The sequence below is a fragment of the Moschus berezovskii genome, chromosome 11, assembly GCF_049115385.1.
Source record: "Moschus berezovskii isolate FMDL1 chromosome 11, NW_MosBer_1.0, whole genome shotgun sequence".
Classification (NCBI taxonomy): domain Eukaryota; kingdom Metazoa; phylum Chordata; class Mammalia; order Artiodactyla; family Moschidae; genus Moschus; species Moschus berezovskii.
In genome coordinates, this window is record NC_142470.1 from 1,170,983 (window position 1) to 1,197,601 (window position 26,619).

The 26,619-nt window shown below is 62.6% G+C and overlaps 3 protein-coding genes across 10 annotated transcripts; 1 reads left to right on the top strand and 2 right to left on the bottom strand.

Annotated features, from left to right (window-relative positions):
* Positions 1-2,008: 2,008 nt before the first annotated feature.
* MRPS2 (mitochondrial ribosomal protein S2) lies at positions 2,009-5,320 on the bottom strand. The gene is made up of 4 exons (XM_055400310.2): positions 5,185-5,320; positions 5,026-5,100; positions 4,405-4,534; positions 2,009-3,081 (listed from the first exon to the last, which is right to left on the bottom strand). Exons 1-4 carry the CDS (start codon positions 5,210-5,212, stop codon positions 2,466-2,468), a joined length of 849 nt encoding a protein of 282 aa, XP_055256285.1. The 5' UTR covers positions 5,213-5,320; the 3' UTR covers positions 2,009-2,465.
* On the top strand, positions 5,211-12,321 carry PIERCE1 (piercer of microtubule wall 1). Of its 8 annotated transcripts, none has more exons than XM_055400312.2 (3): positions 5,211-5,599; positions 7,113-7,191; positions 10,129-12,321. In XM_055400312.2, exons 1-3 carry the CDS (start codon positions 5,211-5,213, stop codon positions 10,312-10,314), a joined length of 654 nt encoding a protein of 217 aa, XP_055256287.1. In that variant the 3' UTR covers positions 10,315-12,321. The 8 variants fall into 8 exon arrangements, with proteins under 8 accessions (XP_055256287.1, XP_055256286.1, XP_055256288.1 ...); XM_055400311.2 differs by having other exon boundaries at positions 10,126-10,526; XM_055400313.2 differs by lacking the exon at positions 10,129-12,321 and adding an exon at positions 7,527-10,115.
* Positions 12,322-15,287: 2,966 nt separating this feature from the next.
* On the bottom strand, positions 15,288-23,860 carry PPP1R26 (protein phosphatase 1 regulatory subunit 26). The gene is made up of 3 exons (XM_055400531.2): positions 23,683-23,860; positions 21,672-21,792; positions 15,288-20,626 (listed from the first exon to the last, which is right to left on the bottom strand). The coding sequence occupies exon 3, from the start codon at positions 20,216-20,218 to the stop codon at positions 16,700-16,702; it is 3,519 nt and encodes a 1,172-aa protein (XP_055256506.2). The 5' UTR covers positions 20,219-20,626; positions 21,672-21,792; positions 23,683-23,860; the 3' UTR covers positions 15,288-16,699.
* Between the last annotated feature and the right edge of the window lie 2,759 nt (positions 23,861-26,619).

Here is a 26,619-nt window from a genome sequence, read left to right on the forward strand (position 1 = left end):
CAGCTGGTCGCTGGGCGGCGGGGGGACCTGCTGGGTGGGGCGAAGGTGGGTCCAGGACCCACTGGACCGGGGGAAAGCTCTTAGGCACACGGGAAGCTGTTGACGTAGGAGGGGTCGCTGCCCCGGAAGGCAGGCACCAGGTGCTCCAGCAGCTCCTCCAGGGGGTCTGCTGTGCCCACCTCCACCCCGAGGGGCTCATCCAGCTTCAGGGAGGACCCATTTACACACAGCGCTCATTTTCAGACAAAGAGGGACATTTAGAAATGCAAACAGCGAGAATACTTGGGCTCATGTCCTGAAACGCAAAGAATTGCCTTGGCACACGACCAGGGCCAGGCGTGGATGGTGCCGAGGGGTGAAGAAGCCCAGCTCCTTGGGTTGGGCCTGGGCCTGGAGGCGAAGGTCTGTGCTGGACCCGGGAGCGCGGCCAGGTGGCGTCTGGCTCCAGATCCGCAAGCCTGGAGCCCCCTCTGCACCCACGCCCACCTGAGCATTTGTGGCCCAGTTGGTGGTGCGGCGCGCCTGCCTCACCGCTCTGGCTCCAGGTCCCCCGGACCCGCCTCTCCTGGGCCCTGGGACACCAGCCAGCCAGGGCAGGTCCGATGGGCAGCGGGAGGGGTGGGCCTTCACTCCAGCCTCTCAGGGTGGGTCTCCAGGCGGCTTCTCTGGGGTCCGTCCTGTTGACGTATGCCTCTGTATGCAGAGGAGGCTGTGAGAAAGCACAGGTACCCCCAGCTGAGCCGCCTGGTGGGGCGCCAACCCCTGACCAGGATGGGAGCCTGCGTGGCGCCCCGCCTCCCCACCGAGCCCCCCAGGAGGGCCTGGGCCGGCCCTCACCCTGGCTCCACACCTCCCTGCAGCGTCTGTGCAACTATTGTCCAGCTCACCCATGTCTGCCTGACCGGCGAGTCCCCTGCTCAGGGTGACCACCCGTGCCCATGGCTCCTAGGGCCCAGGACAGGCGGCACAGCCGGCGACCCAGACACTCCTGCTTTCCCCACTGGCCTTCGCCAGCCTGTGTCTGGCACAGGTTCCAGGGGATTTCTTGGGGGAAGAGGCGCCTGGGGCTGTGCGGGTCGCCAGGGAATTGGGGGGGGGGCTAGGGCTGCTCCCCTTGGCCCAGTCCGAGCCCAGGGCAGAACCAGGCCAGCCCTGCATCTCAGCTGTCCGTGAGCCTGTGTGTCCTCCACCACCCTGCCCAGTGTCACCTTCCCTATATGTCCTGCTTCTGAAGGGTGCGGGGACCCTCTGCCCTGGGGAGGCCCATTTATGGCCAATGAGCAGCCTCACACTGCACTGACCCCGAGGACCTCAGCCGCCCATGCTGGCATCCCTGGATGCATAGGGACCGCCGTGCAGAGCTCCACCAATGGGCTTGGGAACGTGTACCTGCAGAGGGAGGCGCTCTGCGGTGGGAAAGCCCGTGAGGGTGCCTGAGTCTGCCGGTCTCCGAATGTCTCCACCTCACGCTCCCAAATTACAGCAGCGCCTGCCACTCGACTCCCTCACCTTCCCCACAGGAGACCCTTCCAGAAACACCGGGACCCCCACTGTGCACCTCCCGAGACAGAGGGGCCCCAGAGAGCCTCCCTGACCCTGCACGCTGCTGTGGTTCCTGGGTGGGTGTGTGTCCGTCCACACAAAGGCCATCTTGTCCCGACCCCACCAGACCCCGGGCAGCAGACAGGTTCCTGGGGCATCAGGTAACTTGGTAGCCTTGAGGCGGGGTCCTGAGAGCCCCACACTCCGGCCAGGAACACAAGTGCTGCCCACAGGGGTCCCGTGATGAGGAGCATTGAGAGATGCCTGTGAACAGGGGGCTCCCTCCCCTGCCCACGCAGAGGAGGCCCGTCCAGGGAGGGGGGTGGTCACCAGGCCTCTACTGCCCCGCTGAGCCCACGGCCACAAGGTGCTGGTCCACCCAAAGCTCAGAGACCTGGGGGCGGGGGTGGGTCTCACATGCCCTGTGGGCGCTGATGGAGAGAGATCACACAGAACAGACGCAGGACCAGGGGTCTGGGCCCCACCCTGCCCGGATCCAAGTTTTATTTCTGTTGCAACCGTGCTGTCTGCTTTGCTCAGCCTGGCCCAGCCCAGATGGGATCCTCTGAACCGCTCACCCCACAACCTCATGTTACGAAACAGCCCCTAAAACCAGGTGACCGGACAGCAGCCCGACCCAGGTCATGAGAGGAGTCGACCTGCTGTGTGAACGCTCCTAACACAAAGGACTCATCTCAAGGTGGATGCGAGGGCTTCACGCTCCAGGGACACGGTGTTTTACGAGGGGTCCTTTTCGGACAAGCCCCTTGCTGGGTGAGCCCCCAGGTGGGCCACTGCTGAGTGCAGTTCCTGGCAGCAGGGGCCCAAAGCCTGGAAGGCCTGGAGGTGCTCTGGACGTTGGTGGGGCAAGGCGCTCCCAGGTCGGGACAGGCTGCTCCTTCTCGGGGAGGAGGTCGGGCGGATCAGGGGGAGTGGCCCACGCCCAGCCCAGCCTGCGCTCCTGGGGAGGGAGCTCCCGGGGTAGCGGGGTCGGCCGGGTGGGGGCCCAGGGTGCCCTGCAGCCGGTGCAGGGCCTCGAGCTGCCGGCGCTTCTCCTTGGCCCGGGTGACCGCCGTCTGGAAGAGCCGGCAGAAGAGCTGCACGGCCGGGGGCGAGTCGTCGTTGCCCGGGACGGGGTAGGTGATGAGGCAGGGGTTGCAGTTGGTGTCCACGATGCCCACGGTGGGGATGTTCATCTTGGCCGCGTCCCTCACGGCCACGTGGGGCTCAAAGACGTTGTTGAGCGTGTGCAGGAAGACGATGAGGTCTGGCAGGCGAACCTGGGGGCCCAGCAGGAGCGGCGCGTTGGTCAGCAGGCCGCCCTTGAAGTAGCGCGTGTGGGCGTACTCTCCACAGCTCCGGGCCATGCTCTCGATCAGGTGCGAGAACTGCCGGGCGCGGCTCACAAACAGGATGACGCCCCCACGGAAAGCCACGTGGGCCGTGAAGTTCAGGGCGAGCTGCAGGTGCGTGGCTGTCTGCTCCAGGTCAATGATGTCCTGGCCCAGGCGGCTCCCGAAGATGTACGGCTCCATGAACCTGTCAGACACAGAGCCAGCGTGAGCCGCCCGTGGCCACTTCTACCCGCCCTTGCTCGTCCCGCTCCCCACCCCGGGGCCGGTACTGTCTGTAGCCTTCCCCATGAGGACCCCGCCCCAGGAGTGACCACTGGGGCAGTCAGGAGGCTGGACCAACAAAGCAGGCTGGGCTGCAGGCCGTGTTCACCTCTCAGGCAAGAGAACTCTACCCTCTGAACCTACACCTTGTCACGTGGCAACCCTAACAGAAAGTACCCCACACGGACGTCTAGACGCTCACATGTGATGTCCAGTGTCCCGCCCAGGGCTGCCTGTCTGGTGGCCACCCTCGTTATTATGGCTTTACCACGGAGACCACCCAGGGCCGGGGGACCAGCAGGGTAGGGGTGCCGGCTGGAGCAGGAACCAGCCAGGCCTCGGAGGGAACCCTGCGGCCCAGAACTGTGGGCCTGGGTGCCAGACTGTCCCCTTGTGTTCCGACTTCTCCCACCCCGTTCACGTTCCTGCTCACTGCCGTCTGGATTCTGCCCACCCCCCACAGAGATGCCGCCCAAGGCCCCACAGGCCCAGCTGCCCTCAGGGCGGGAGACTTCTGGGAAGAATGCCCAGCAGCGCGCCCTCTCACTTCCCAGCCCCTCCTCCTCCCCCAGACTCTGGGATGCTGACCACCTGGGCTCCTGCCCAGGGCCTCCCCCGCCCTTCTGCCCCACACATCCTCTGAAGGCCCTGGTGTGGTGCCCCGGTCCAGAATGCTTCCTCCGAAGGCGCCTGTGTGAAACTGCACTGGGGGGATCAAAGTGTCACCCCGCTGAGGACCTAAATTTCTAATGTGAAGAACGCAGACAGCCGCTCTGCTCGGCTCACCCCTGATCACCCCAGGCCCAGCCACTGCTGCGGCTCTGCCCAAGCAGTGCGGCCTCCTCCTTCCCTAAACTTTTGCAGCCACCCCCACCTCCCGGCCCCCCAGTCCACTCTCAATCCGGGCCTCACAACGGCCACCTGAAAGGACGGCCAGTCACCACCCCTTTGCCTGCCCTTGGGACATCCCTCGAGGAGGGTGGCCTTGCCAGCCCCCGTCCATCGCCGGCTTACAGGACCAGCCGGCCTGCCCCTGGCGAGGACCATGAGCCCAACGGTGGGCTTGGCGGGGAAAAGTAAACTGATTCTGAGAATAAGCACCCGTGCCTGCCGGGGGCTCCACCATCCCACACGAAGGAAAGGCGGGGTATACTCCCCGAAAACAAACTGAAAAGAGGGGCCCGGACCTCAAGGCAGGGACCCCGAGCGCCCTGGACAACCCACAGCCAGCAGTGGCGCCGCTCACCTGTGCCGACAGCCGGCTTTGTGGCCCAGATGTACCCGGGCGTTGAAGAGGCTTCGCACGGAAAACAGCTCCTTGACGTTGAAGAAGTCGGAGTGCTTGAGGGGCTCGCTCAGGATCCGGGCGCTGAGATCTGGGCGGGGAGGTGGAGAGCGTGCAGGCCCTGGGTGGCGGCGCCCCCAGAGCCCGGGGCCTGCGCGGGGCGGCGGCGCACGCTGGGGGCCCTTCTGCGGAGGCGCGGGGGAGGCAGACCGCGTCTGACCGCGGCTCCGCCGCCGGGTAAACCCGCCAGGCCCGCGCTCGGCGAAGCGGAGGCGGGCTGGTGTCTGCGGCCCCCGCGGTCCCGCCGCCGCCGCAGAAACGCCCTCGAGGCAGCCGATCGCGGCCGCCCGGCCTCGGCCCGCTCGGCGGGCGGCGGGACTCGGGGCCTTGGCGGCGCGCGCGGCGCTCCCTCCCGGCCCGCGCCCTCCCGCGCCCTCCCCGCGCCCTCCCGGCCCGCGCCCTCCCGCGCCCTCCCGCGTCCCCGGCCCGCGCCCTCCCGCTCCCTCCCGGCCCGCGCCCTCCCGCGCCCTCCCGGCCCGCACGAAGCCCGGGCGCCCGACCCCCGGGCCGGGGCCCCCTTACCGCCGTCGCGCTCGTGCTCGCGGGCGGCGGCCGCGGCGCTCCCCACCGTCCTGCCTCTCGGCGCGGCCCGGACACCTGCGCGGACAGCGGACTCAGGGCGCGCTCCCCGCCCGCCGCCCGCCGCCCGCCGCCCGCCGCCCGCCCGGAGGGGCCCCTTACCCGCGCCCAGCAGCCGCGGCAGCACCATGGCGCCGGCGCGGGTCCCGGCGCGGACGGCGGACGGCGGACGGCGGGACGCACGCACGCACGCACGCACGCCGGGGCGCGGCCGCACGAGCGGCTCCTCCTCCCGCCGCCCCCGCCGCCCCCGCCGCAGCGCCGCCCGCAGGCCCGGAGGAGCCGCTGCGCCGCCGCGCCGGGTCCTCGGGAGCCGCACCGCAGGCCCGCCCGGGCGGCGCCGCAGGGAGGGCGTGGCGGCGGCGGCCCGTGGTCCGGTCGGCGCGGGGCCTGGGGGCCGTCCCGCCGCCCCGCGCCCCGTCCCGGCGTCCTCGGCCGGTCCCTGCGCGGGGCCGGTGTCCGGGGGTCCCGCCCGGCCAGGCCTCGCAGCAGCGCGTGGCTCGGAGCGGCCCCAGCGGTTAGTCCCGCGTGCGGTCCGGCCGCACACCCAGCCTTCCGGCGAGTGCGCAGGCGGGGCGGGAGGTCCCGGCGCGGCGTCCCCGCGGCACAGCGCGCTCGGAGCAGCGAGCGCCGCTGATGAACCGGGCCGCGGGCTTCGGCGCCCCGAGCCCCGCGCCCCGCGCCGCGTCTGGGGAGGCGTGGCGGGCGTCCGCGCCGCGGCCCCAGCGAGCGGCCCCTGATTCTCGCAGCCCCGGGGCTCGCCGCGGGAGCCTCTGGAACTCGGAGCTCCGCCGCCGGCGGGCCGTGGGGGGCGCGCCCGGGGGTCGCGGCGCCTTTAAGGACCGCGCGCGCGCACCGGCGGCCGGGCGGTCGCTTGGAGACCGGACGCCGCGCCTCCCCCTCTGCGCCCCCAGAGCGCGGGCGGCCGAGGCGCGATGTCGGAGGAGCACCCCCGAGCGTGCGTGCGGCCAGCGGAGCCCGAGGCCGGGCCCCCGCCGCAGAGAACCAGCGACTACTACCGCGTGAGCGAGGACCTGCCGGCCAGGTTCGACAACCCGGCCTGGCTTCGGGGCTACGGGTGAGCCCCGGGAGTCCGCTCAGGCCCCGCCCTGCGCGCGAGGAGGAAAGACCGCAGCTCCTGGTCCGGCGGGCAGCCAGGTGCCCACTGGGCCTGCGCTCGGCTCAGCCCACAGGCCCCAACGCGGCCCCGCGTCTAAAGCGGGGTCAGCGGTTCCCCGTCACCCGAGCCGGGAGGTGCAGGCGGGGCCGCGGCGGGCGGCGGGCGGGGCGTGCCCCGGGCAAGTCGGCGCGCGGGCCGATCGCGGCCACACCAGTCCGCTGGCCTGTCTGAGAGGCGAGGGCCGGTCTGCTGGAGGTGCGCGGGCGTCGCGTCCATCGCCGGGTTGCCCAGGGGCGCGCGCCCGGCGGGCTCTAAGACGCAGGTTGCGTGCCTTTCCTGACCCCCACTTAGTTCCTCTACAAGCCCGCGGGATCGGCTCTGTTAGCATCATCTTCCAGCTGGGAAAAGAAGCTGGGAGGTAGAAAGACACGCTCTTGCCCACAGTTAGTATGAGGCAGAGCTGGGGTGTCGAGCACACAGCCCACAGCGCCTCGGTTGCACTGCTGTACCACCAGCTGATAGCAGGGCGGGAACATTTTCTCCTGGACGCTCAGAAGTGGAGGGGCGCCGCATTCCCCGTCCCCCGCCGGCCCCCGGGTCTGGAGGCTGAGTCACAGATCCCAGCTTATACACCCACCCAGGAAATGACAGCATGGGCCCAGGTCTTGCTGGGGCTGAAGGCCAGCACTTTCCACCTGTGAGTTCTTTAGGGCTTTAGCAGAGGTCAGCAGAGGGGTCAAGGGAGGTTGAATGAACCTGCCAGGAAGGCCAGCCCCGCACCCCACAGGAGCCCAGGTTCATGGCTGCATTGTGCGCCTACAAAGCTCTGTCAGCCTAATACGGTAAAGCTGTGGCTTGGGCAGACTTAGAACAAACGAGTGGAAGATAAAGCGTTCTTTTCATCTGCCAGGACCAAGGAGCCCCCCTCAGTGTACAGGACCAGTAACCAAGCTTATGGTAGCAGAGCCCCCACTGTGCACGAGATGCCGGTAAGGAAGAAGCAAGGAAAGGCGCTGGAGGGGGTGCGTGGGTGTGTGTGGTGTGTGCAGTGTGTGTGTGTGCGCGCCCGGAGTTCCAGCATCGCAAATGGAAAGGGGTCCCTTCAAATCTTTTTGGAACAGGACAGGGTAGAAATAATGAATGAATTTAGCAAACAATTTTTAGAGGTTGGAAAAGGGGCATGGTAGGCTTGTTTGCATGTATGTGCTTGCTCAGTTGTGTCCAACTTTTTGGGATCCCATTGACTGTAGCCTGCCAGGCTCTTCTGTTCTTGGAATTTTGCTTGCAAGAATATGCTGTAGCGGGTTGTCATTTCCTCCTCCAGGGGATCTTTCCAACCCAGAGATCCAACCCGGGTCTTTTGTGTCTCCTGCATTGCTTGGCAGCTTCTTTACCAGCTGAGCCACTGGGGAAGCCTGTAGAATGGTTTACAACATCCCAAAGGACTGGCTTCATTCACTCGTATGACGAGCCAACTCTTGTAGGCAGTAGGTTTTGAGGCAAATAAATGAAAACCTGTTTTCATTTTGGAGTAATACCTTATTTTCTGAGATATTACCCTGTGACCCTAAGAGGCAGCACTGGGTGGTGAAAGCTCAGGTTCCAAAAGGACCGGGGTCTGTGCACCTTTGGGGAACCTGAGCCCTTTTTGATAGACTTCACATGGCAGGGGGCCTCCTCAAGCCCTCTGACGGCCTTTCTGCGTCTAGGAGAAGGGCCGGCGGGCTGGCGTGAGCCACCTGTGGGGACCCCAAACAGCGGACCCTTAATTTTTTAAAAGGAACCGTGGTTTGTTTATTTGACTTAGACTGTGCTGGACCCTTTCTGCTGCACGGGCTTTTCTCTGGTGGGGGCGAGCGGGGGCTGCTGTTTGTGGCGGTGCGGGGGCTTCTCACGGTGGTGGCCCCTCTCCATGCGGAGCACAGGCCCTAGGCGCACAGGCTTCAGCAGTTGCGGCCCCGGGCTCTAGACACATGCTCAGTAGTTGTGTATCATGGGCTCAGTTGCTCTGAGGTGTGTGGGGTCTTTCTGGACCAGAGAGCAAACCCATGTCTCCTGCACTGGCAGGCAGATTCTCTACCACTGAGCCCTCAGATATTCCTCATTTTAAAAGAGCTGGGCAATCGCTTCTTTACTTGTTTTGCGTGAGGGCGTACAGCTCTTAACAAAAAGATTGTTCACCTAGAAAGTCTCCAGAGCACTAAAGGTCATGCTCCCAAAGCCAAGGGGCCAGGTATTTCCATGCAGAAGACCACCATGCTTACTAACACAGGCCCAGATGTTTTGCTTTCGTGAAAAGGCCATTTACTGGTCTTAGAGGCAGAGGCAGTGGGACGTGAAGCACGGGGTTCTTGCGAGGCAAGTTTAGAAGGAGCTTTTCCTGCTGATTGTCGACCTGCTTTATCTGGAGCCTGGTTTCCAGTTTCTTGACCTGAGTGTGGCCGCTGGACTCATCGAGCAGGACTGTTTCCTTCCCGTGTAGGAACAGAAAATAAAAATGCATGTTTTGCTCTTTAAAATATGCACCGAAGGCAACTGTTCTTCCTGACGTTGTGATGGTGGAGACAGGTCACTCCTTATTCATCTGTTGCGACCCAGAACGTACAGCTGGAAAAGTGGCCCCGAATGCGTGGTCCTGGCGTGGTTAACGAGAACCCACCCACACCGGCTCAGCCATTCTGCGCGCGCTGCGCTGTGAGACACACACCTTGGCAGCTGCGTGCGTGCTGCAGGGAGGCGAGTGGGAACTGCCCCCCTGAGAGAGAAATGCACTGGGAATACCCTGGAGGCCTAGTGGTTAGGACTCCATGCTGCCATTGCCGGGGTCAAAAGTTCAATCCCTGGTCAAGGAACTAAGATCCGGCAAGCTGCGCAGCATGGCCCATAAAGCTCCGAAAACCAGCAAAGCAAAACACCAAACACCAAAACACACACACACACACACACACACACCAGACAAAAACAGAGCTAAAAAACCCTCCAGAATACACCGAAGGCCATTTTCCTTTGCATTTGCTTCCTGTCGAGGAGACAGAGTATCAGGTGACCTTCCTGACACAGGGGTACTCTAGAATAGGTCACCTGTCCCACAGCGGTCCAGGCCCCTTCCGTCGGATACCCCCAGGTCACCTGGCGATGCTGGGTTGCTGAAATGACCGCCAGCCCTGGGTGCCCGCACACACCTGCGGCCTCCCCTGTGTCCTCAGGGCAACCCCGCCCTGCGAGGGCAGCCGCTCCCGAGCCCCCTCGGTGGGTGGGTGGGGCCCTCACAATGGTTCTAAGGTTCTGCAAAAGAATCTGATTCCCTGTCAAGGCGAAACCTGCTCACACCACTTCTTTTCCACAGAAAGCTCAGGTTCAGAGAGGGTCAGTGACTTGCCGTAGTTGCGTGATCGGCAGAAGCAGAGCTGGGAGCGGCTTCGGGCCTGACCCCCTGTAACCAGACCTGGGATGGCAGTGCCTCGCCCGGGTGTCACAGCCCACGTCACGGTGGAGGGAGGCACCGTTTGTCGTGACTCCCCGGCATTAGGCGTAAACCGGGCGGTGCTGGTGTAGTCGCTCAGTCGTGTCCGACTCTGTGACCCCATGGACTGCAGCCCGCCAGGCTCCTCTGTCTGTGGGATTCTTCTCCAGGCAAGAACCCTGGAGTGAGTCACCATTTCCTCCTCCAGGGGGTCTTCCCAACCCAGGGGTTGAACTTGGGTCTCCTTCATCGCAGGTAGATTCTTTACCGACCGAGTCACCAGGGAAGTCCAAGGGCAAACGAGACCATTCTGCAAACCCGCCCCTTGGCCTCTCTGTTTTCTAGTTTTAGGAACAGCATTTTCTCATGAATCCTTATTTTTCTTCCAAAAGTGCCTGATGACTGATTGCTCGAGTGTTACCACGTGTCACTAACCCCAGTGTCCCCTTCTCGCTTCCAGAAGGTGTTTTATCCAAATTCGTATAAGTTTTCCAGACAAGTTGCAGCAGGTGGAATGTTCCAGAACAACACTCTCAACGTCTACGTGGAGAAGAGCATCGTGACGGGCCCTGACAACTACATCACCTCCTACGACCGGCTCAACTTCCACCCCAGCTACAGGGTCTGCAGGCCGTCCATCTGTGACTGAGGGGCCTCTGGCCCCTCTGGACGGCTGTCTGCCCTAGTCCCTGATGGTTTCCCAGTCATAGAGGGACGCACTTTGCCCCTTTTCCTGAAAACACCTTTCCTCTCTAGATAAGCAGGCAAATGGGGTGGCGATGCTCTGCTTTCTCTGTTTTACACCTGAGATGAGAAGGAGCTGGTGGCTTGACTTCCCATTAAAATCTTGCCACGGCCTCAGTTCCTGACTCGTCCGTAACCCAGGCGCAGGGTGCTGGGCGTCTGGAGACCCCGAGCTCGGCCTGGATGCTGGGAATGCCTGGAGAGCTCCGCCTGCGTCTTTATCTGGATGCATCTTTGTTTTTATTCTCATGACAGATTGTGGGGGTTTTCTGTTCTCAAGTAGCTTGCTGGGCTGCGGGGGGAGGGTTGGCTCCCCTGCCTGGGGTATGGACGAGAGCTGGGTGAGGGAGCAGGGGCACCCTGGAGCGGGGACGGCTCCAGGCAGGACCGGGAGAGGCCAGGCCAGGCTCGGAGTGACCCTGAGCACTCACTGGACCCTGAGCATTCCCTGACTCTGAGCACTCCTTGGCCATGAGCAAGGCCCAGGTGGAGGCAGAAAGAAGGCTGGCGAGTGCCGCTTGTTGCTGAGGGGCGATGTGTGCGAGGGGGCTCCCTGCTTGGTGATCGTCCACGGACGACCGCTGGGGGTTATAGCCACACGGGGCTTCCCAGGTGGGGTTGGTGGTAAAAGTCCCGCCAACGCGGAAGGTGTGAGAGACGCGGGTCTGATCCCTGCGTCAAGAAGATCTGCAGGAGGAGAAACCCCACGGACAGGGGAGCCTGGCGGGCTATGGGCCATGGGGCTGCAAAGAGTCGGACACGACTGAGCCTCTGAGCAGTAACTACGTGAGGTGGATTCCTAACTCTGTGCAGTAACTTCTCAATCAACATTTACTGTGATTTAGATCATCCTCAGTCAGCATTTTCGGGGGCTTCCCTGGTGGCCCAGTGGTTAAGAATCTGCCTTGCAGTGCAGGGGACTCGGGTTCTGTCCAGTGAGCCCCAACCCTGGAGCCCACGCATCACAGCTAGAGTCTGCAAACAACCCCGCCAGAGCTAAGGCCCGAAGCAGCCACAGAACTAAACATAAAACCATTTTTTCTGACAGGATGTATGATCCAAACATCCATCCTGCTTCCCTTACGACCACTCACTGCAGGAAACCTGGGAGGTGTTGGGACTGGAGAGACAAAACGGTTCGAGACCATTGATGCTGCTTGTTTACTGAGGTGGATAAAAATCCAAAGAGAGTTTTTACTCACGTATGAATTTGGGAGGAAATGAAATACTGTGACCGGTTATCTGTTCATTAAAAACTTTGTGAAGCAAAAGGAAACATTTCAGCAACATTCTTAAGGTTCTGTTTGCAATAGAAATGGTTTCTAGAGAAAAATCAGTCCCTTTAATAGAAGATGATAGAAAGCTGAGGCTGGAGCCAGGATCTGCTGATAAGCCATATCCTCCTTTGCTGGAAAACCAGCACAGACTCCAGGCATCAAACTGAAAATGCATTTTTCACAGCTTGTCACTAAAAATAGCAAAATACTCAGAATGCTTCTGCATTGTACCTCTGTTGAAATACAAAAGGGGGGATAAAAAACACATTATCAGTCCAGTTTTGAAACTCAAGCATCGCTTCCTCTGTGCTGGCCAGAAACGCTGAGTCCTCAGGGTGGACACGGCCGTCAGGCCCCGGGACTGTCTGCAGCCTTGACCGTGAGCAGTGCACTGTGGGGTGGGACAGCGTGCAACGGTCAGGGCCCAGGCTGGGCCAGTAAGTCGAGCCGACGTCCACAAACACAGCAGGTGCCAAGTGCGCCGGTGAGCTTCAGCAAGTTGGTTCCAGCAACAGAATCAGGCAGTGAAGTGCTTTCGTTACTCCTCATAGCCGGTCACCAGTATTTCTGTGCCAGTCGCTAATGAGTTACTGGGAAGTTAGACTGTACAGTGAATAAACGTCTGGACAGGCGAACGACAGAAATCTTGTGTATCGTGCGCGTACCCGTCTCCTGAGAAGTCACCCACCACCTCCGGCTCAGGCTCCCAGTCCTCCCGCCCTCCTGGGGCCTGGGCCCCTGCGACCTGCCCGTCAGCCACGTGTCCCCACCGTCTGCTGTCTCACGGTTTTCACAGGGCTTCGGCGGCGTCACCTCACCCGATGCTCGTGCCTGCAGCAGGTCTCACGCCACCTCCCTCTGGACGGGGAATTAGGGCCCAGAGGGGCTGCCCTGTCGCAGGCCCTGGGCCCCCGCCTTGGTCCTGGAGGGACAAGGTCATCAGCGCCGGACCCCATAGGCCTGCCCTGACTTCCTAGTGTTTGCAGGAGCCACGCAGGAACTCCGCTGGTTATCGTGAAGTTTATCCTTGCACTCAGTTGTGTGCGACTGCGACCACGGACCGTTCTGCAATCTTTATATGCTGAGGGAAAGAAAAAGAGCTTGGATTGACAGGCTAATTTTCTGGCACAAGACCGTGCTTTCTGTCCGGGGTATCAGCACACAGAATGGTTGGTTGAAAAATGGGAAGAAAATTACACCCACCACTCTTCTGATCGTTGTGCTGAGGTCTTTCAAAATCTTAAATCCAATCAGAGCAATTGTGGGAAAGGCGATCGAAACACGTAGGGCAACAAACACCAGTTTCCACTGATTATTACATTAACTGCACGGCCATAGAGAAACCCTGTCTCCACCCGCGAAATGCTGTATCCGGCCTCGCTGCTCCACTCTTAAATGAAACGTCAACAGTTGGACAACACTTTGCTCATCGCTTAATCTAGCTGCTGAGTCGGCCTAAAACCAGGAACTTCTTACTACAGAAGTGTGATTTCATTTGTGTCCCTGTTTTTCTTCAGCAATATTTCATCTTTTATTTACAATTAGAATGAGTGGTTTCAAATACATAGTAAAATATGTTGACGTTGGGAAGACAAATCCCTCTGTCCAACACACAAAACACCAGAGATCTCAAAGATCCAAAATACAAATAATGTGTTTCCCTCCCTGGCAGACTTGCTTGGTACTGACCTGGAGGTGGTCCGCAGACAGCGAGGGTGGGATTTGTTGCTGTTTCTTCCCGTCTACACCAGCCCTAAAGTTAATTTTGAGGAAGGGGTGGGATCAAGGTGGCAGTACTTTTTATATGAGCAGATAAAGTGCTGGTATTTAACTGAGTATCGGGGCATCCCTGGCAGTCTAGTGGTTAGGAATCTGCCTGCCAGTGCAGGGCATAGGGTTGGATCCCTGGTTCAGGAGGATCCCACACGCCACGGAGCATCTAAGGCCGGGACCGCAGTGACTGAGCCGGCGCGCCTGGAGCCCGGCTACACGGCGGGAGAGGCGACCGCAGGGAGGGTCCCAAGCGCTGCGACCCAGAGGAGAGCCCGCTGGCCGCCACCAGAGAAGCCTGTGCGCAGCAAGGGAGGCCCCTCAGAGCCCAGATAACAACAGTAATTAAGAAGGATATCTACACTTAGCGCCTGCGTTCCCAGGCTCTGCGCGTGCGTCTCAGCTCGGAAAAACCTGCTGGCAACTTGGATTCTGAGCAACAAGTTAGGAGCGACGTCTCTCGAGGAAGACCCTGTCCTCTGTGTGGACACGCGGTGGTGAGCATCAGACGCTCACCCCCAGGGCGCTCCCCCTCCCACCCGATTCCTGCTCTCTAGGCCTTCTGACATGGGGTGGCTCCTGCAGAAACCCAGAGCGCGCACACCTCCACAATTGGGTCTCTCCCGCTTCTTTGCGATAAGGGGAGTGAACCTGTGGCCCCAGCATGCAGAGACCGTCCTTCACTGGGAAGCGAGAGGGGCCCTTTGGGTCGGACTTACCTGTAGGCCCCCCTCCCCCTTTTATAAATCATTTCTCTCTGGCTGTGCCTGGCCTTCGCTGCTGTGCAGGCTTTTCTCCAGTTGCAGGGAGCGGGGGCCACGCTCCCCTTGCCGTGCGCGGCTTCTGTTGCTGAGCACAGGCTCTAGGGCGCTCGGGCTTCAGTAGTTGCGGTTCCCGGACTCCAGAGCTCAGGCTCAGCAGCTGTGGAATCCGGGTTTAGTTGCTCCGTGACAGGCGGGATCCCCCAGACTGGGGAGTGGACCTGTGTCCCCCGCACTGGCAGGTGTATTCGTGAGCCCTGGGACACCAGTGAAGCCCTCCTCTGCAGCTCTCGGTACTTGCGGCTTGCTCTGGCCACACGCCCTCCCCAGCCTATTCCTAAGGGTGGGGGTGCATCGGCCACCCGGAGTGCTGTGACCCACGGATGCGAGGTGGGGCTGGGACCAGCGGAGGCGCTGGACTGGGGCTGCAGGTGAAGTCGTCACTCCCCAGCGGTGCTCCCGCCGCCCCCACTGCAGCTCCCTGTTTGAAAGAAATTGACTAGTTTTGGCCGTGCTGGGCCCGCGTTGCTGTGTGCGGGCTTCCTCTAGCTGTGGCGCGTGGGCTTCCCATCTCCGTGGTTTCTTTCAATGGGAGGCACGGGCTCTAGGCACACGGGATCAAACCCGTGTCCCGTGCACTGGCAGATGGATTCCACCAGGCAAGTGCCGCTCCAGTCCCCTTTGCAGTCAGGCTGCAGGGGACCTCCCACCTTGGCCCCAGGGTGCGCCAGAGTTGACCACGTGTTGGGGGGAATGGGTGGGAAAACAAAAGCTTTTATGCAGCCTGGCTTGTGGGCAATCCAGGGATGGGCCCACGCTATTACGGTTATGTCCAGTTCGTGAAAACCAGGCGTGGCCTGCACTGCCCAGGAAGCAGCCAGAATAGAGATGGGGAGGCTGGGGGAGAGGAAGGTGGGAAGGGTCTGGGGGGCGGCGATGGGACCAGGAGCAGAGAGGTCCCCACGGCTCAGTCCTCGATGGCAAGGGTGGAAGCCCGGCAGGTCCCAGACGCCGGGTCCTCACGTCAACATCCTGCAAAGGCCACTCGACAGAGGACAGACCACATCAACTGAGGTGTGAGCAGTGCTTGATTTATTAGCATTAAAAAAACCCAGTTCATATATACAAAACAAGCTGATTTTTGTTGTCAAGTGTTAAAAGCACTCCTTTAAAATTAAATACAACTTAAAGCACGGATTAATGAGCTGTTTTCCTGGGAAGCACTTAAGTGAATGAATATTTGCCAACGGAAACATCAGATGTACGCCATGCAGGCACCAGGGTGTCACGGGGTCCACAGGGCTGCTCATCACAGCGTCTGACCCGACACTGTGGGTGCTGCAGGCGTCCCCAGTGGGTGTTCCCGCTGAGACCCAGGGCGGGGGCACGACCTGTGAAAATCCACTTGCAGGTCAGAGTCACGACCAGCTTCAGCTGCGACTGAAACCTCGCCCCAGGCCCACCGCAGCTGCATTGATGAGCTGACACTCGGGGTGGCCGGGAAAGTTGGCTGGACAGTGGTGTGTGAACGTCCGTGCTCGGCTGTGGGCCCCGCGGCAGCTGTGAAGCAGAAGGCACAGGGCGCCAGGCTCCTCCCTGCCGTGCGCAGCATCGTTAGGCAGACACACTGAGAAGAGGGGAGGATGGGCATTCTGGCCCGCTGCCGGGGCCACCGCCAACCCGCCCAGCCCGCAGCGGGCACGGGGCTCGGCTCTCAGGACTCCGGGCACCAGCCGCTCCGCGGGCACCGGTGAGGACGACAGGAAACACACGGGCTGCCTGAGACCATCTGGAGCTGTGATTAAATGTGAAGGACGGCAGCTTCTGCATAAAAAGGGGTTTACTGAGCTGGTGGACTCGTGTCGGAACTGAGGAGGCCTGGACACTGAACAACAGAGGCTCCGGGTGTGAACAGCTGGCCAGCGGTCTCACTGGGGGCCTCGGTGTGCGCCCCGGGTGGCTGGTTTGCTCGCTGGCCTTTGTGCTTTGAAACGCTTTTCCGCTCGAGGACCCCATCGGGCCTCTGCGGGGGAGGCAGGGGCTCTTTCACATGAGTGAGAAGTGCTGCCCAGCTGCGCCCTGACAGGGACTGCTGGGGTGTCTGATGAGTCTCGGGCAGGGCTCTGGCTGCTGCCTTCCTGAGGCTGGCACTGTGGCCGCGGCAGGCCGTGCCCACCAGCGGTCAGCCCTGAGCGCAGGGACGCGTGGAACCGAACGTCCGCTGATCCAAGACTCGTGCGGAGACCACGGAAAGCCTCCGTGAGGAACGGCCAGCAGGGTCTAACAGCGGCGTTCGCCGAAAATAGTTTCTACAGCACTTTAAATAATTTACAAAAAAGGCTACAAAACTCATATTTACTAGGACACATCTGTTAAATAAAAGCACGGTTTCACGTTAGTTACAAATGTACAGGCTGCACAGGGACCTCCAGGGCCCCGGCCCATGAGGAGCGGGGCCGCGGAGCACGCACGCACGCGGAGCTCACAGCTGCAGCACGGGGCCCTGGGTCGTGGGCCCGCCACCCTCCTCCACCGACGTGTCGCTGAGCTCACTGGCATCGCTGCCCAAGGCCTCCGGCTCCTCCTCGTCTCTGTCCAGGCCCCTGTGCCCGAACCGCAGGTCCAGGACGCCCTCTTCCGGCCCCGAGCCCCTCCTGTCAGACAGGCCGAGCCCTGCCTGGGGCTTCCTGCAAGGCCAGCGGCCCCCTTCCTTCACCAGCAGGCGCGGGCTTCCGAACACGGGTCCACGGGTGGCCTGGGCCTCCCGGAAGGCCGAGAAGGATGGGCCCTGCAGTTGTAGACCCAGGCCAGGGCTGAAGAGGCCGGCCTGCTTGGTGCCCCAGGGCACGCTCTTCCCGAAATGGAACAGCTGCGTGGAGAGCAGTGGCGAGAAGCTGGCGAAGGGCAGGCCCCTCCGGGGGTCCACAGCGAGGCTGGGTGGGCCCCGGGCCTGGCCCCCCGACCCCTTCTCCCTCTGGCCGCCAAGGTCCCCTCTCCACGCAGCCGTGTCCCTGCCTTCCGGGCCCAGTACCCAGGTGCTCTGCAGCCGGCTCTGGGAGGCGAGGTTGGGCCAGGGCAGGGCGAGACTGGCCCGGGGCGCCCCGTCCTGCTCCGAGCCTGGGGTCCGTGCCAGCGAGCCTCGGCCCTCTGCCCGGGCGCCAGCCTCTGTGCGGCTTGGGAGCTGGCCAAATGTGCCCTCCCCTGTGACCCCCTCGGGCCCCCTGGGGCTCGGGTCTCTGGGGGCACAGACGTTCCTCCTGGGAGCTGGCGCCCCTTTGGCAGGGGCAGGCCCGCTGGTGCTCCTGGGTGGTGCCAGCTCGCACCGGGCCAGGGCGGCTGGGGGGCAGGGCTGCTCAGGGTGTGGGCTGCTCCCCCTGCCCGGAGCGAGGGCTCTTCCCGGCCCCCAGGGCCCCTTGGCCCCCGGCGGCGGGCCCCCCCTGACCCTCTGGCTCCGCGTGCACACGCCTGGCTGGGCGGCTGGGCTGGGGGGCGATGCTTTCCGGCCCAGGAGCTCCAGCCTGGCCCTGGCTGGCGTTCCCAGGGCGGCCGGGCCCCCTCCTGGAATTTCTGATCCGCTCACAGACTCCTTCGCCTTTTCGGCCAAAAACTTCCTGATCTCTAGCTCAATGCTGTCGTCACTGTCTACAGAGCTGCTGTCATCAGACAGGGAGCTGGGGCTTTCAGAGGCACCGGGAGGCCCGCGGGCTTCTGACTCCCTGGAGAACAGGCCCCCAGGGACGGCCCTGCCCTGGGGCCAGGGTCCTGAGGGGCCTGAGGGCGCGTCCTCTGGCCCTGAGCCTTCCGCCTTTGCCCTTGCTGTTTCCCAGCAGGGGACATGCAGGGGTCTCCCCGGGCTCTCCCTGCTGTCCCTTCTGGACTTGGAGAGACAGCTTTTAAGCAGGTGGGGGCTTCGGTCTCTCCAGTCCTTCTGGAAGCCCTCCAGTTTGTCCAGGAACTGTGTCTCCGTGGTGCTGAAGCGGACCCTCTTCTTGCAGCTGGCCCGGGGGTCCCTGCACCGCTTCCGGAGCCGCCGCTTGGAGCGCAGCAGGTCCTTGATGGCCATATCCAGGTCCTCGTCACTGTCCAGCGAGCTGCTCTTCTCCTCGGAGCTCGCCTGCGCGTCCCCGCGCCTCCCCTCGGCTGTCTGCCCGGGGCCTGGTGGTGCGGCTCCCGGCGGGTCTGGGGCCCCGAGCTCATCGCCCGGCCCGCCTGTCTTGGAGGGGAGAGGCTGGCTGTGGCTCTCGCTCTCCCTTCTGGGGGCTTCGGGGGCTCGGCCCTGGCCGTGCTCGGTGTGCTGGGTGTCCTGCGTCTCGGCCGTGTCTCTGGGCCGCCTGGGCGTGCAGAGCATCCTGCTGCGCCTCCTCCTGCAGCCCAGGGATGGGTCTGGAGTTCCGGAGCCCGGGGAGCTCAGAATGGGCAGCAGCGATGGACTGTGGGCGGGCTGGGCCCAGGTCTCTGTGCGGGGCGGCGGGCCCCCCGACTGCGCCTTCAGGGCCAGGAACGTCCGGATCTCCCGCTCAATGCTGTCGTCACTGTCCACTGCGCTGCTGTCGCCGTCAGGGCGGGGAGGCCCGTCGAGGCTCTTGTGCAGTGGGCTGGTGGGTAGGGGCCTTTCCCCACCGTCCACGGGGGCTGGCAGGATGGTCTTGGAGATGTCCAGGATGGCCTCGGCGCACATCAGCTCGGCAGATGTGTCTGCCCGGCGTGGGGACCTGTCCATGCCCGGGCTCCCAGCAGCCGCGCTCCCCGGAGGCACGGGAGCTGTGGTTTCCCTGGGGGTCCTAGGTGGGTGCTCAGGGTCTGGGCTGCCCGGGCCGAGGTCCATTGCCTTGGGGGCCACTGGCTTCTTCTTGCTGGGGGTTTTGCTGTGGGCCTCGGGCCAAGCGCCCCTCAGGCCATGAGCAGGGGCCACGGGCCCCTTCTCCTCCACGAGTGGGGGCCCCTGCTGGCCCGCGGCCTCCTTCCGCCGCTCCCGCTGGTACAGCCGGATGGCCTCCTCAATGCCGTCGTCGCTGCTTGAGTCGGGCTCCTCGTGCACCAGGGCTGCGCTCCTCGGCCGCCTGCCCTTCCGCGCAGAGCCCGCACCCCTGCGGACCCCACCTTTTCCTGGCGCGGCCTCTGCAGGGGGCCCCGTGGCGGCAGCAGCAACCGGCTCAGCGGCGACCTTGCATCTGAGGCCTCTGGGCAGGGCACTGGCCTTCGTGGACCTGGGCAGCTTCCGGAAGACAAACTCCTTGCCGGCGCCCAGCAGGCCCTGCTGCGGTGCCTTCAGCGGTGGCTCTCTGCCAGGCCTGCAGGTCGCTGTGGCCACGCTGTCGCTGGGGTCCACCTTTCTGTCGGCAGAGAGGTCAGCTTTCTGGGTCTCGTGCAGCCTCTTTTCACTCAGGAACTGTTCAATCTCCGCCTGGATGCTCTGTTCGAAGGAGTCGTCGCTGCTTATGCTGAGTGGCGAGGCGGAGCCCTGGACACGGCCGGGGCCAGCTGCAGGGTCCGGGGGACACGGGGCGGTTGGGGCGCTGCGCAAAGGTGGCTCTGGCCCGGAGCGACGGGCCACGTCCCCGGCTGCGGGCAGCGGGGCGGCCGCGCTCCTGGCCCTCAGGAACTCCTGGATGGCGTCCTCGATGTCGCGGTCCACCGAGTCGTCGCTGTCCGAACCCGGCACCAGGCGCCCAAGGCGGGAGGCCTCCTCCTCCTCCCGCTTGCGGTCAAGACCCGCGGCAAGACCACAAGCCACAAAGGCAGGGCTGGCGGCCGGCCGGGTGCCCCGGCCCCTCTCCGCCCTCTGGCTTCCTGGCCAGGCATGCTCGCTGCTCATGCCCAGGGCTGCCCCGTCGCCCTGAAGCCTGCTGATGGCCATCTGCACCTGGGCGCTCGCCGCCGCTCTCGAGATACCCTCTTTGGGCTCCGAGAAGCATCTGGGAAACCTACAGCTCCCGGGCGGACCGAAGGCCTCCCATGTGCACCGCAGGGCCAGCACAGGAGGTGCGCTCATGAGAAACATCCTAGCGGGCGGGGCGCAGAGGCGGGCTTTGCTTCTCTGCCCGCTTCACATCCTGTGGGGGGGCATGCCGGGCAGGCGCCCCGGGTCAGGTCGCGCAGGAGCCACAGGCCCCCGGGCCTCAGCTTCCTGGGCTGTACAGGGTGTGTGGCTGAGGAGACTCATGAGAAAATGCTTCCGAGCCCCCGGGGCCGAGCTCGTGGAAGTCGACACGGGTGTCCTTTCTCTGTCATCCCTCTGTCCATCTTCTCCGGCGAAGGGGCAGAGGCGTGGTTTACTTTCCGAAGTCGTCAAGAGGGGGCGACGCGACAAAGACGCAAAGCCTCTGGGCGGGTGGAAGGGTCGACTTGTGGGGGTCAGGCTCAGTGACACATCACCAATCGGTTGGCTCTTGACATGAACTAGCAGCTCCTGAAAAGAGAAGTTACGTGATGTGAGCAGCTAAACACCTTTGAAGAGTTATTTACACAAAAGCCTCTTTACTGGAAAAGGTTGAACGTGTATTTGCCAGATGAGCTCAGGGGACCGTATGACTATTTGCATGCAATTAGCACAGACACTGCCCCAAACAGTCACATGCCCTTTCTCACGCTGTGTGGCTTCTCCGCTTTCTCCATCTCAGTCCAAACGTGGCTGGGCTGGCAGAACCGCTGCGCTGCCCTTGGGAACACAGTGAGGGCTTGCTCCCAGAGGCCTTTACACTAGAGGTCTGGGACCACCGCCACGGAGGGGACACAGCGCAGGTTGCACACAGCGGATTAGATGCAAAATACACCACTATCAATTCCGAACATGTCTCTCCGACCTCTCTCGACCCTCCACAAACTGGCACGCAAAGCAACAGAGAGTCAAGAGGAGAGCTTGGCAGCACTCCTGGAAGCAGGGAAATTGAGTTCCAACCCCAAAGGGTGCCGGGCGAGGCTGTCGCTGCCTGGGAACCTGGGGGTGGGGTTGGCCGGAAGTGGCCTGGGTGTTTGCTTTGCTTCCCTGCAGATCCTTCTCCTGGAGGAGCTTCCTTCCTGATGAGCACAGAATCCTGTGTTTACACACCACAGTCCTTTCCAAGAAAGCCTGGCCTGGCCACCTAGGCACAGACGTGCCCAAACAGGTGTGACCAGCAATTAACCAGCTGCTGCTAAGTCACCTCAGTCGTTTCCGACTCTGTGTGACCCCATAGACGGCAGCCCACCAGGCTCCCCCGTCCCTGGGATTCTCCAGGCAAGAACACTGGAGTGGGTTGCCATTTCCTTCTCCAATGTGTGAAAGTGAAAAGTGAAAGTGAAGTCGCTCATTCGTGTCCGACCCTTAGCGACCCCACGGACTGCAGCCCACCAGGCTCCTCCATCCACGGGATTTTCCAGGCAAGAGTAGCGCATGTGGCCAGTTCAGAAGGAAGCCTTTTGCTATTTGTGCTCAGAAAGTGAAACTGCAGCGCCAAAGAATCTGCTGCAATTACCTGCGATTCTCTTCAAGTCCAGGTTCAGTGTAACGTTTGCAGAACGGTTCAAGGACTGGCTCTTCATCTCCCTGCGTGTTCTCTGTACCATCTTGGGCCCACTTTTTAAACAGACTTTTCACTGTCAGGATTAAAGAGAATCAGAGACTTAATTCAGAGGCTGAAACTATAGCTGGTAAATATTTTGGGGGAAAGAAAGTGCATTAATTTAAGGGCTCAAAATTCAATTCTGGAAGAACTTACCCTGAGGCCAAATACAGTTAACCACAACAATTAATAGTTCCAACTCCCCTGAGCCATTGGTCTGGTGTACCAGGACATGCATGGCTGGGGACGGGAGAAGCCACTTCAAAGTCCTCAGATGGAGCCCCCACGACAGCTGGTGGTCTTTCCCACAGCACCACCCTCCAAGGAGAGTCCCCGCTAAGGACAGTGGGGGCCAGCAATGCTGAGGGGGAGGGCTCTTCCACTGGGCTGTGCTGCCCTGGCGAAATAACACAGCATACAAGACATTCCCATAGGCCTCCTCCAGAGTCTAGATCAGAAAGGTTAACTTGCTGAACAGCAGTGCCATCTGAAGAAGTGGCCTGGGGATGGATCCCAGTGAACCAGGCTGCAGTGACTTCTACTCCAGGCAACAGAGAGCGCAGGAGGGAAAAACGCGTCTCCCTACTCCTCACCTTGACCGTGGCCACTGCTTCTAAATGACTGTCTTGAGCCCGGACTCCCAGGGAGTGGTTTTCTGAACTGTCAGATTATCTAGCCCAAGAATGAGGTTAAAAATTCATAGGGTGTCTCCAATGACAGCTTGGCTTGTGGCTTTAAAACAATGGTCTACATAAGATGAATCATTCTGGAAAACTCCCCTCAACTGTACTTTGGGGGACTGCGGGCTGAAGCCAGGGGGCCCCCACTTTGTCAGACTGCTAGCCTGCAGCCCAAGAGCCCAGGAACCAAGTCTGGAGGGTGACTGTGGGGCCCCAAAACTGGGTGGTGCTGGAGTCTGAACCGTGTGGGGAGGGTGGCGGGGGGGGCCCAGGCCTCTCTGTCTAGACAGACCCCTCCTGTCTCCAGGAGGGCAGAATCTCACTAATGTTTATCCCGGGACAAGCCTGGCTCCCTGCACGGATGCCCAGCACAGCTCTGGTGGGTTCCCCACAATGCTGTGCACCCCCGGCTGGTCCCCTAGGGTAGGGAGCTGAGGGTCAGGGTACAAAGCCCAGGAGGGCCTCTCCAGATTGCCGGCCTGAAGTGGGCGTGGGCTGGAATTTCAGCCGGGCTTGCCAGAAGGCGAGGCTTGACAACACAGCAAGGACGGCTCCAAGCAAAGCTGCAGGGCCGCTGTGTCTGGAGGGCCGCAGGCAAGGCGAGACCCGCGGCTGGCCCTGCCCGCCCTTTGCTCCCGGCCCGGCGGCGCTCACCCCCAGCGCGGCCTCGGCCAGGAGGCATCCCTGCGCCCAGAGCAGCGACCGGGTCCTCCAGCAGGGAGGGGCTGGGCTGCGCCCCGGCTTTATATTCTGGGCTCCGTGGGTGTGGGGGCGAGGGGCTGGCCGGGACGCCGGGGGGACCCTCCCGGAGGCTGCGCGGCGCGGGACGCGGGGCGCGATCTCTGCGGGAGGGCTGAGCGCGGGGCCGCCCCGCCGCCGGCCCTCACCTGGCCTCACCTGGGCCCCGCGCCCGGCCGGCTTCGAGGAACGCGGGCGCGCGCTGGCGGGGGCCCGGGCCGGGAGCTGCCTCTGGGGCCGCGACCCCGGCCCGCCGGTCGGGTGACTAGCCGGCGCCTGGCCGAGTCCACGCCGCCCGCGGCGCCCCTTCCCCGGCGGCCTGGCGCCGCGCTGCGGCCTGCGCGCCCGCCCTCCGGCCCGGCCCCCGCCGGCCGCCCGGCCCTGCGCCGGCCGCCCGGCCTCGCCCGCGTCGGTCCCGGGAGGCGGCGGGGTCCCGGGCCGGGGGGCGGCTGCGGGCGCGGGGCGCGCAGGGCGGGGCGGCCCCGGAGCCCCATCCCCGGACCTACCGGCGGCGGCGGGGCGGCGGCGGCCGCGCTCCGGAAGCCGTGCCCGGTGGCTGGGCATCATGGGAATGGCACGGCCGAGTTCCGGGGGAGGCGCGCGGCCCGGCCGGACCCCCGCCCGGCGAGCGCGCGCCCACCTGCCGGCCGCGCCGCGGAGGAGCCGCAGGAGCCGCGCGCCGCCCCCGCGCCCGCGCCCCGCGCCGGCCCCGCCTGGAGGCGGCCCGCGCCTCCGGAGACGCCCCACCTCCCGCCTCCGGCCGGGGCGCTCGGAGCGAGCAGTCGGCTTGAGGTCTGAGCCCTGTGCGCCCCCGGCCGGAGGCGGGACCCTCCGGCGCTGCGGGGCCCCTCTCCCCGGGGGCCCCCAACTGCTGGGCGCCGAGTCGGTTGCCTGGGTTGGCAAGACACTGCCCCGCCTCCGCGGTCCCGGGTGGGAGGTTCAGGCCGGGAGGGTGTGGGCCCCCGCCGGGCGCGCAGGTGGGCTGCCTTGGGGCTGGTGCTGTTCCTGTGGTCGTCAGTCCCGTAACCGGAAACTCCTGCCCGACCCGGCACCGTGTGCCTAGCACCCTGCCCCACTCCTCCTCTGGGCTGGCGGAGGGGGTTCTTTGAGTCTGCACAGAGCTCCAGTCTGGCCCCCTGGAAGCCGCTGGCCCCTCTGCGTCCCCTCACCCGCCCCCCGCGCCCCTACCGTACCCCGAGCTCTGGGCTGCGTGTCCAGCCTTCTCTCTAGGAAAGCTGCCCAGGCCTCCAGCTGCCTTTGCCAAATGCGGCTGTGTCTGCGCCTCCTGCTTCACCTCCACTTTGGGGAGAAGGAACAGGGGCCCCGGATGGATAAGCAGCCCCCCAGGGGCAAGACTCCTGCTGCAGGGAAGTCGGGTAGCAGGGTTCAAGCCTGCTGTGCGGTGAGGCCCAGGGCCAGGGCAGCAGAGGGCGAGGCAGGGCTCCCCTCTGTCGCTCAGGGTCTCTGAGCACCTGAGCGTGCGCCTGGCTGGCCTTGGGGAGGCCAGTGGAGGCGGTGGTACCCTGGGCCTGGCTGCATGGGCGTCCCTGCAGGAGGAAGTGTGTTAAGACACAGCTGTCTTTGGCCACTTTGGGTAGGGGGAGGGAGCAGTATCTTCGAGGACCACCCCTCCCCCGCACTAAGGCGGGTGGTCTCTGGTCCTCACTGACTGTGTGGCCCGGGTTTGTGTGATTTTTCTAACAGCTCAGGGATCTTCACTGACGGCCTGGGTGTCCCACTGCCCCTCAGGGGCCTGGGGCCGGTGGGGCAGACCCTGACCCGTGCGAGGGGCACATCGAGAGGAAGACAGACACTGCGCCTCTGCCCCGGAGCCAGCCTCCGGGGCCCCAACCTCGACCTCTCTCGGGGTGAGCTGGGGTTTTATTTCCTGTCTAGAAAGTGCCAGAAATTGGACAGGAGAAAACAAATCAGAGGCTTTATTCCTACAGGGATGAGAAGCGGGCTGTTTCTTATCTGCCTGGGGAATTTGTGGCCAAGTGTCAAGAAACCCACGAAAACATTGAATTAATCCTTCAGTAAATTGTTTAATAAACACTGTCTTCCCATTTTGAGAGTAATCCTTCTTTATTACCGAAAGTTTGGGAAAAGGTATCTAATGAGCCAGAGCTAGGGACTCCATAATTTGGCATGGTTTTTTCACAGTTTTTAACTAGTGCGGTGGTGAACATCTTTGCTGATGTGTCCCTGGAAGCCGGCTCAGTTTTCCTAAGGGTAAATTCCTAGAAGAGACACTGCCAGGCCAAGGACTGGGGTGTACTTTGGCCACAGTGCCCTCCAGAAAGGCCAGCTGAGCACCGTCTGACCCCTGGGCTGGCTCGTGTCCCCCGTTCCTCTCTGGCACTCTCACAGGTAGAACGAGCCTTTCCACTTGGAGTCTAATCTCCTTCCTTATTTGTTGTTGGCCGTTGGAAGGCTGCCCGCGTGTGTTCTGTGTGCGCTTTAAATATTGCTCTGTGGGGCACGTGTCTCTCTTGCTCAGAGCTTTTCTCATTCAGGGCTGAGCTCGTGTCCGTCATATCACGCTTACTCTTCAGTTTGTCATTTTTCTTTTAACTTTGGGTTTAGCTTTTGGTTTGTTTTGTTGGTGATGCTTGAGTTTTTAATTTGTGTAGCCAAACCTGTCAAGTTTCTTTTATGGTTTCCAGCTTGGAGATAACACCCAGGGTGGCTATTTCCATGCTGAGGTTTCCTAACCCGTTTGCCAATTTAATGGCTAAACTTAACAAATAAGAACTACTGAAGGCCTGGAGGGGTGTGAATTACAGATTCCTGTGGACATCAGAAGCCCAAGATGTGACGGGTAACAAGCAAATTCTGGAAAGGGAGAGGCTTTCTTCACTTCTTGTTCGAAGCCACCAACCTTCGGATACCTGCATATACACGCAGGCTTGTGCACACAGACACACACGCACACACACCCATCACATGCACACAGGCTCACGTGTGTGGCTGCACAGTGCACATACGCACACGTTCATACTCTGACTTTTAGGAAGCTCTGTCTCCTGCATGCTGTTAGGTCATCATTGGAAGAAGGACACTGTTTTTATTGAAACTCTCCTGTTGTAAGAGGTGCCGACCTTGGCGTTTAGTTCCCCCAGTCAGGCTCCTCACTGTACGGGTTCAGGGTCTCCTGGGATCAGTCAGGCCCCTCACTGTACGGGTTCAGGGTCTCCTGGGATCAGTCAGGCCCCTCACTGTACGGGTTCAGGGTCTCCTGGGATCAGTCCCCAGGCCACCTTCCCCCGGTTCCTGAGATGGACCCACCTGACACCGTGAAGTGGGCTCCCTTCCCCAAGGCAGGGGTCCCCCACGCATCTCTGCTCAGCCCAGTCTGACACTTCTAGAAGGACAACCAATAGCTCTCCTGTCCTTCAGGTGGGTGAGTGGTGGGAGCAGGGGCTTTGGTGGTGGCTGGGCTT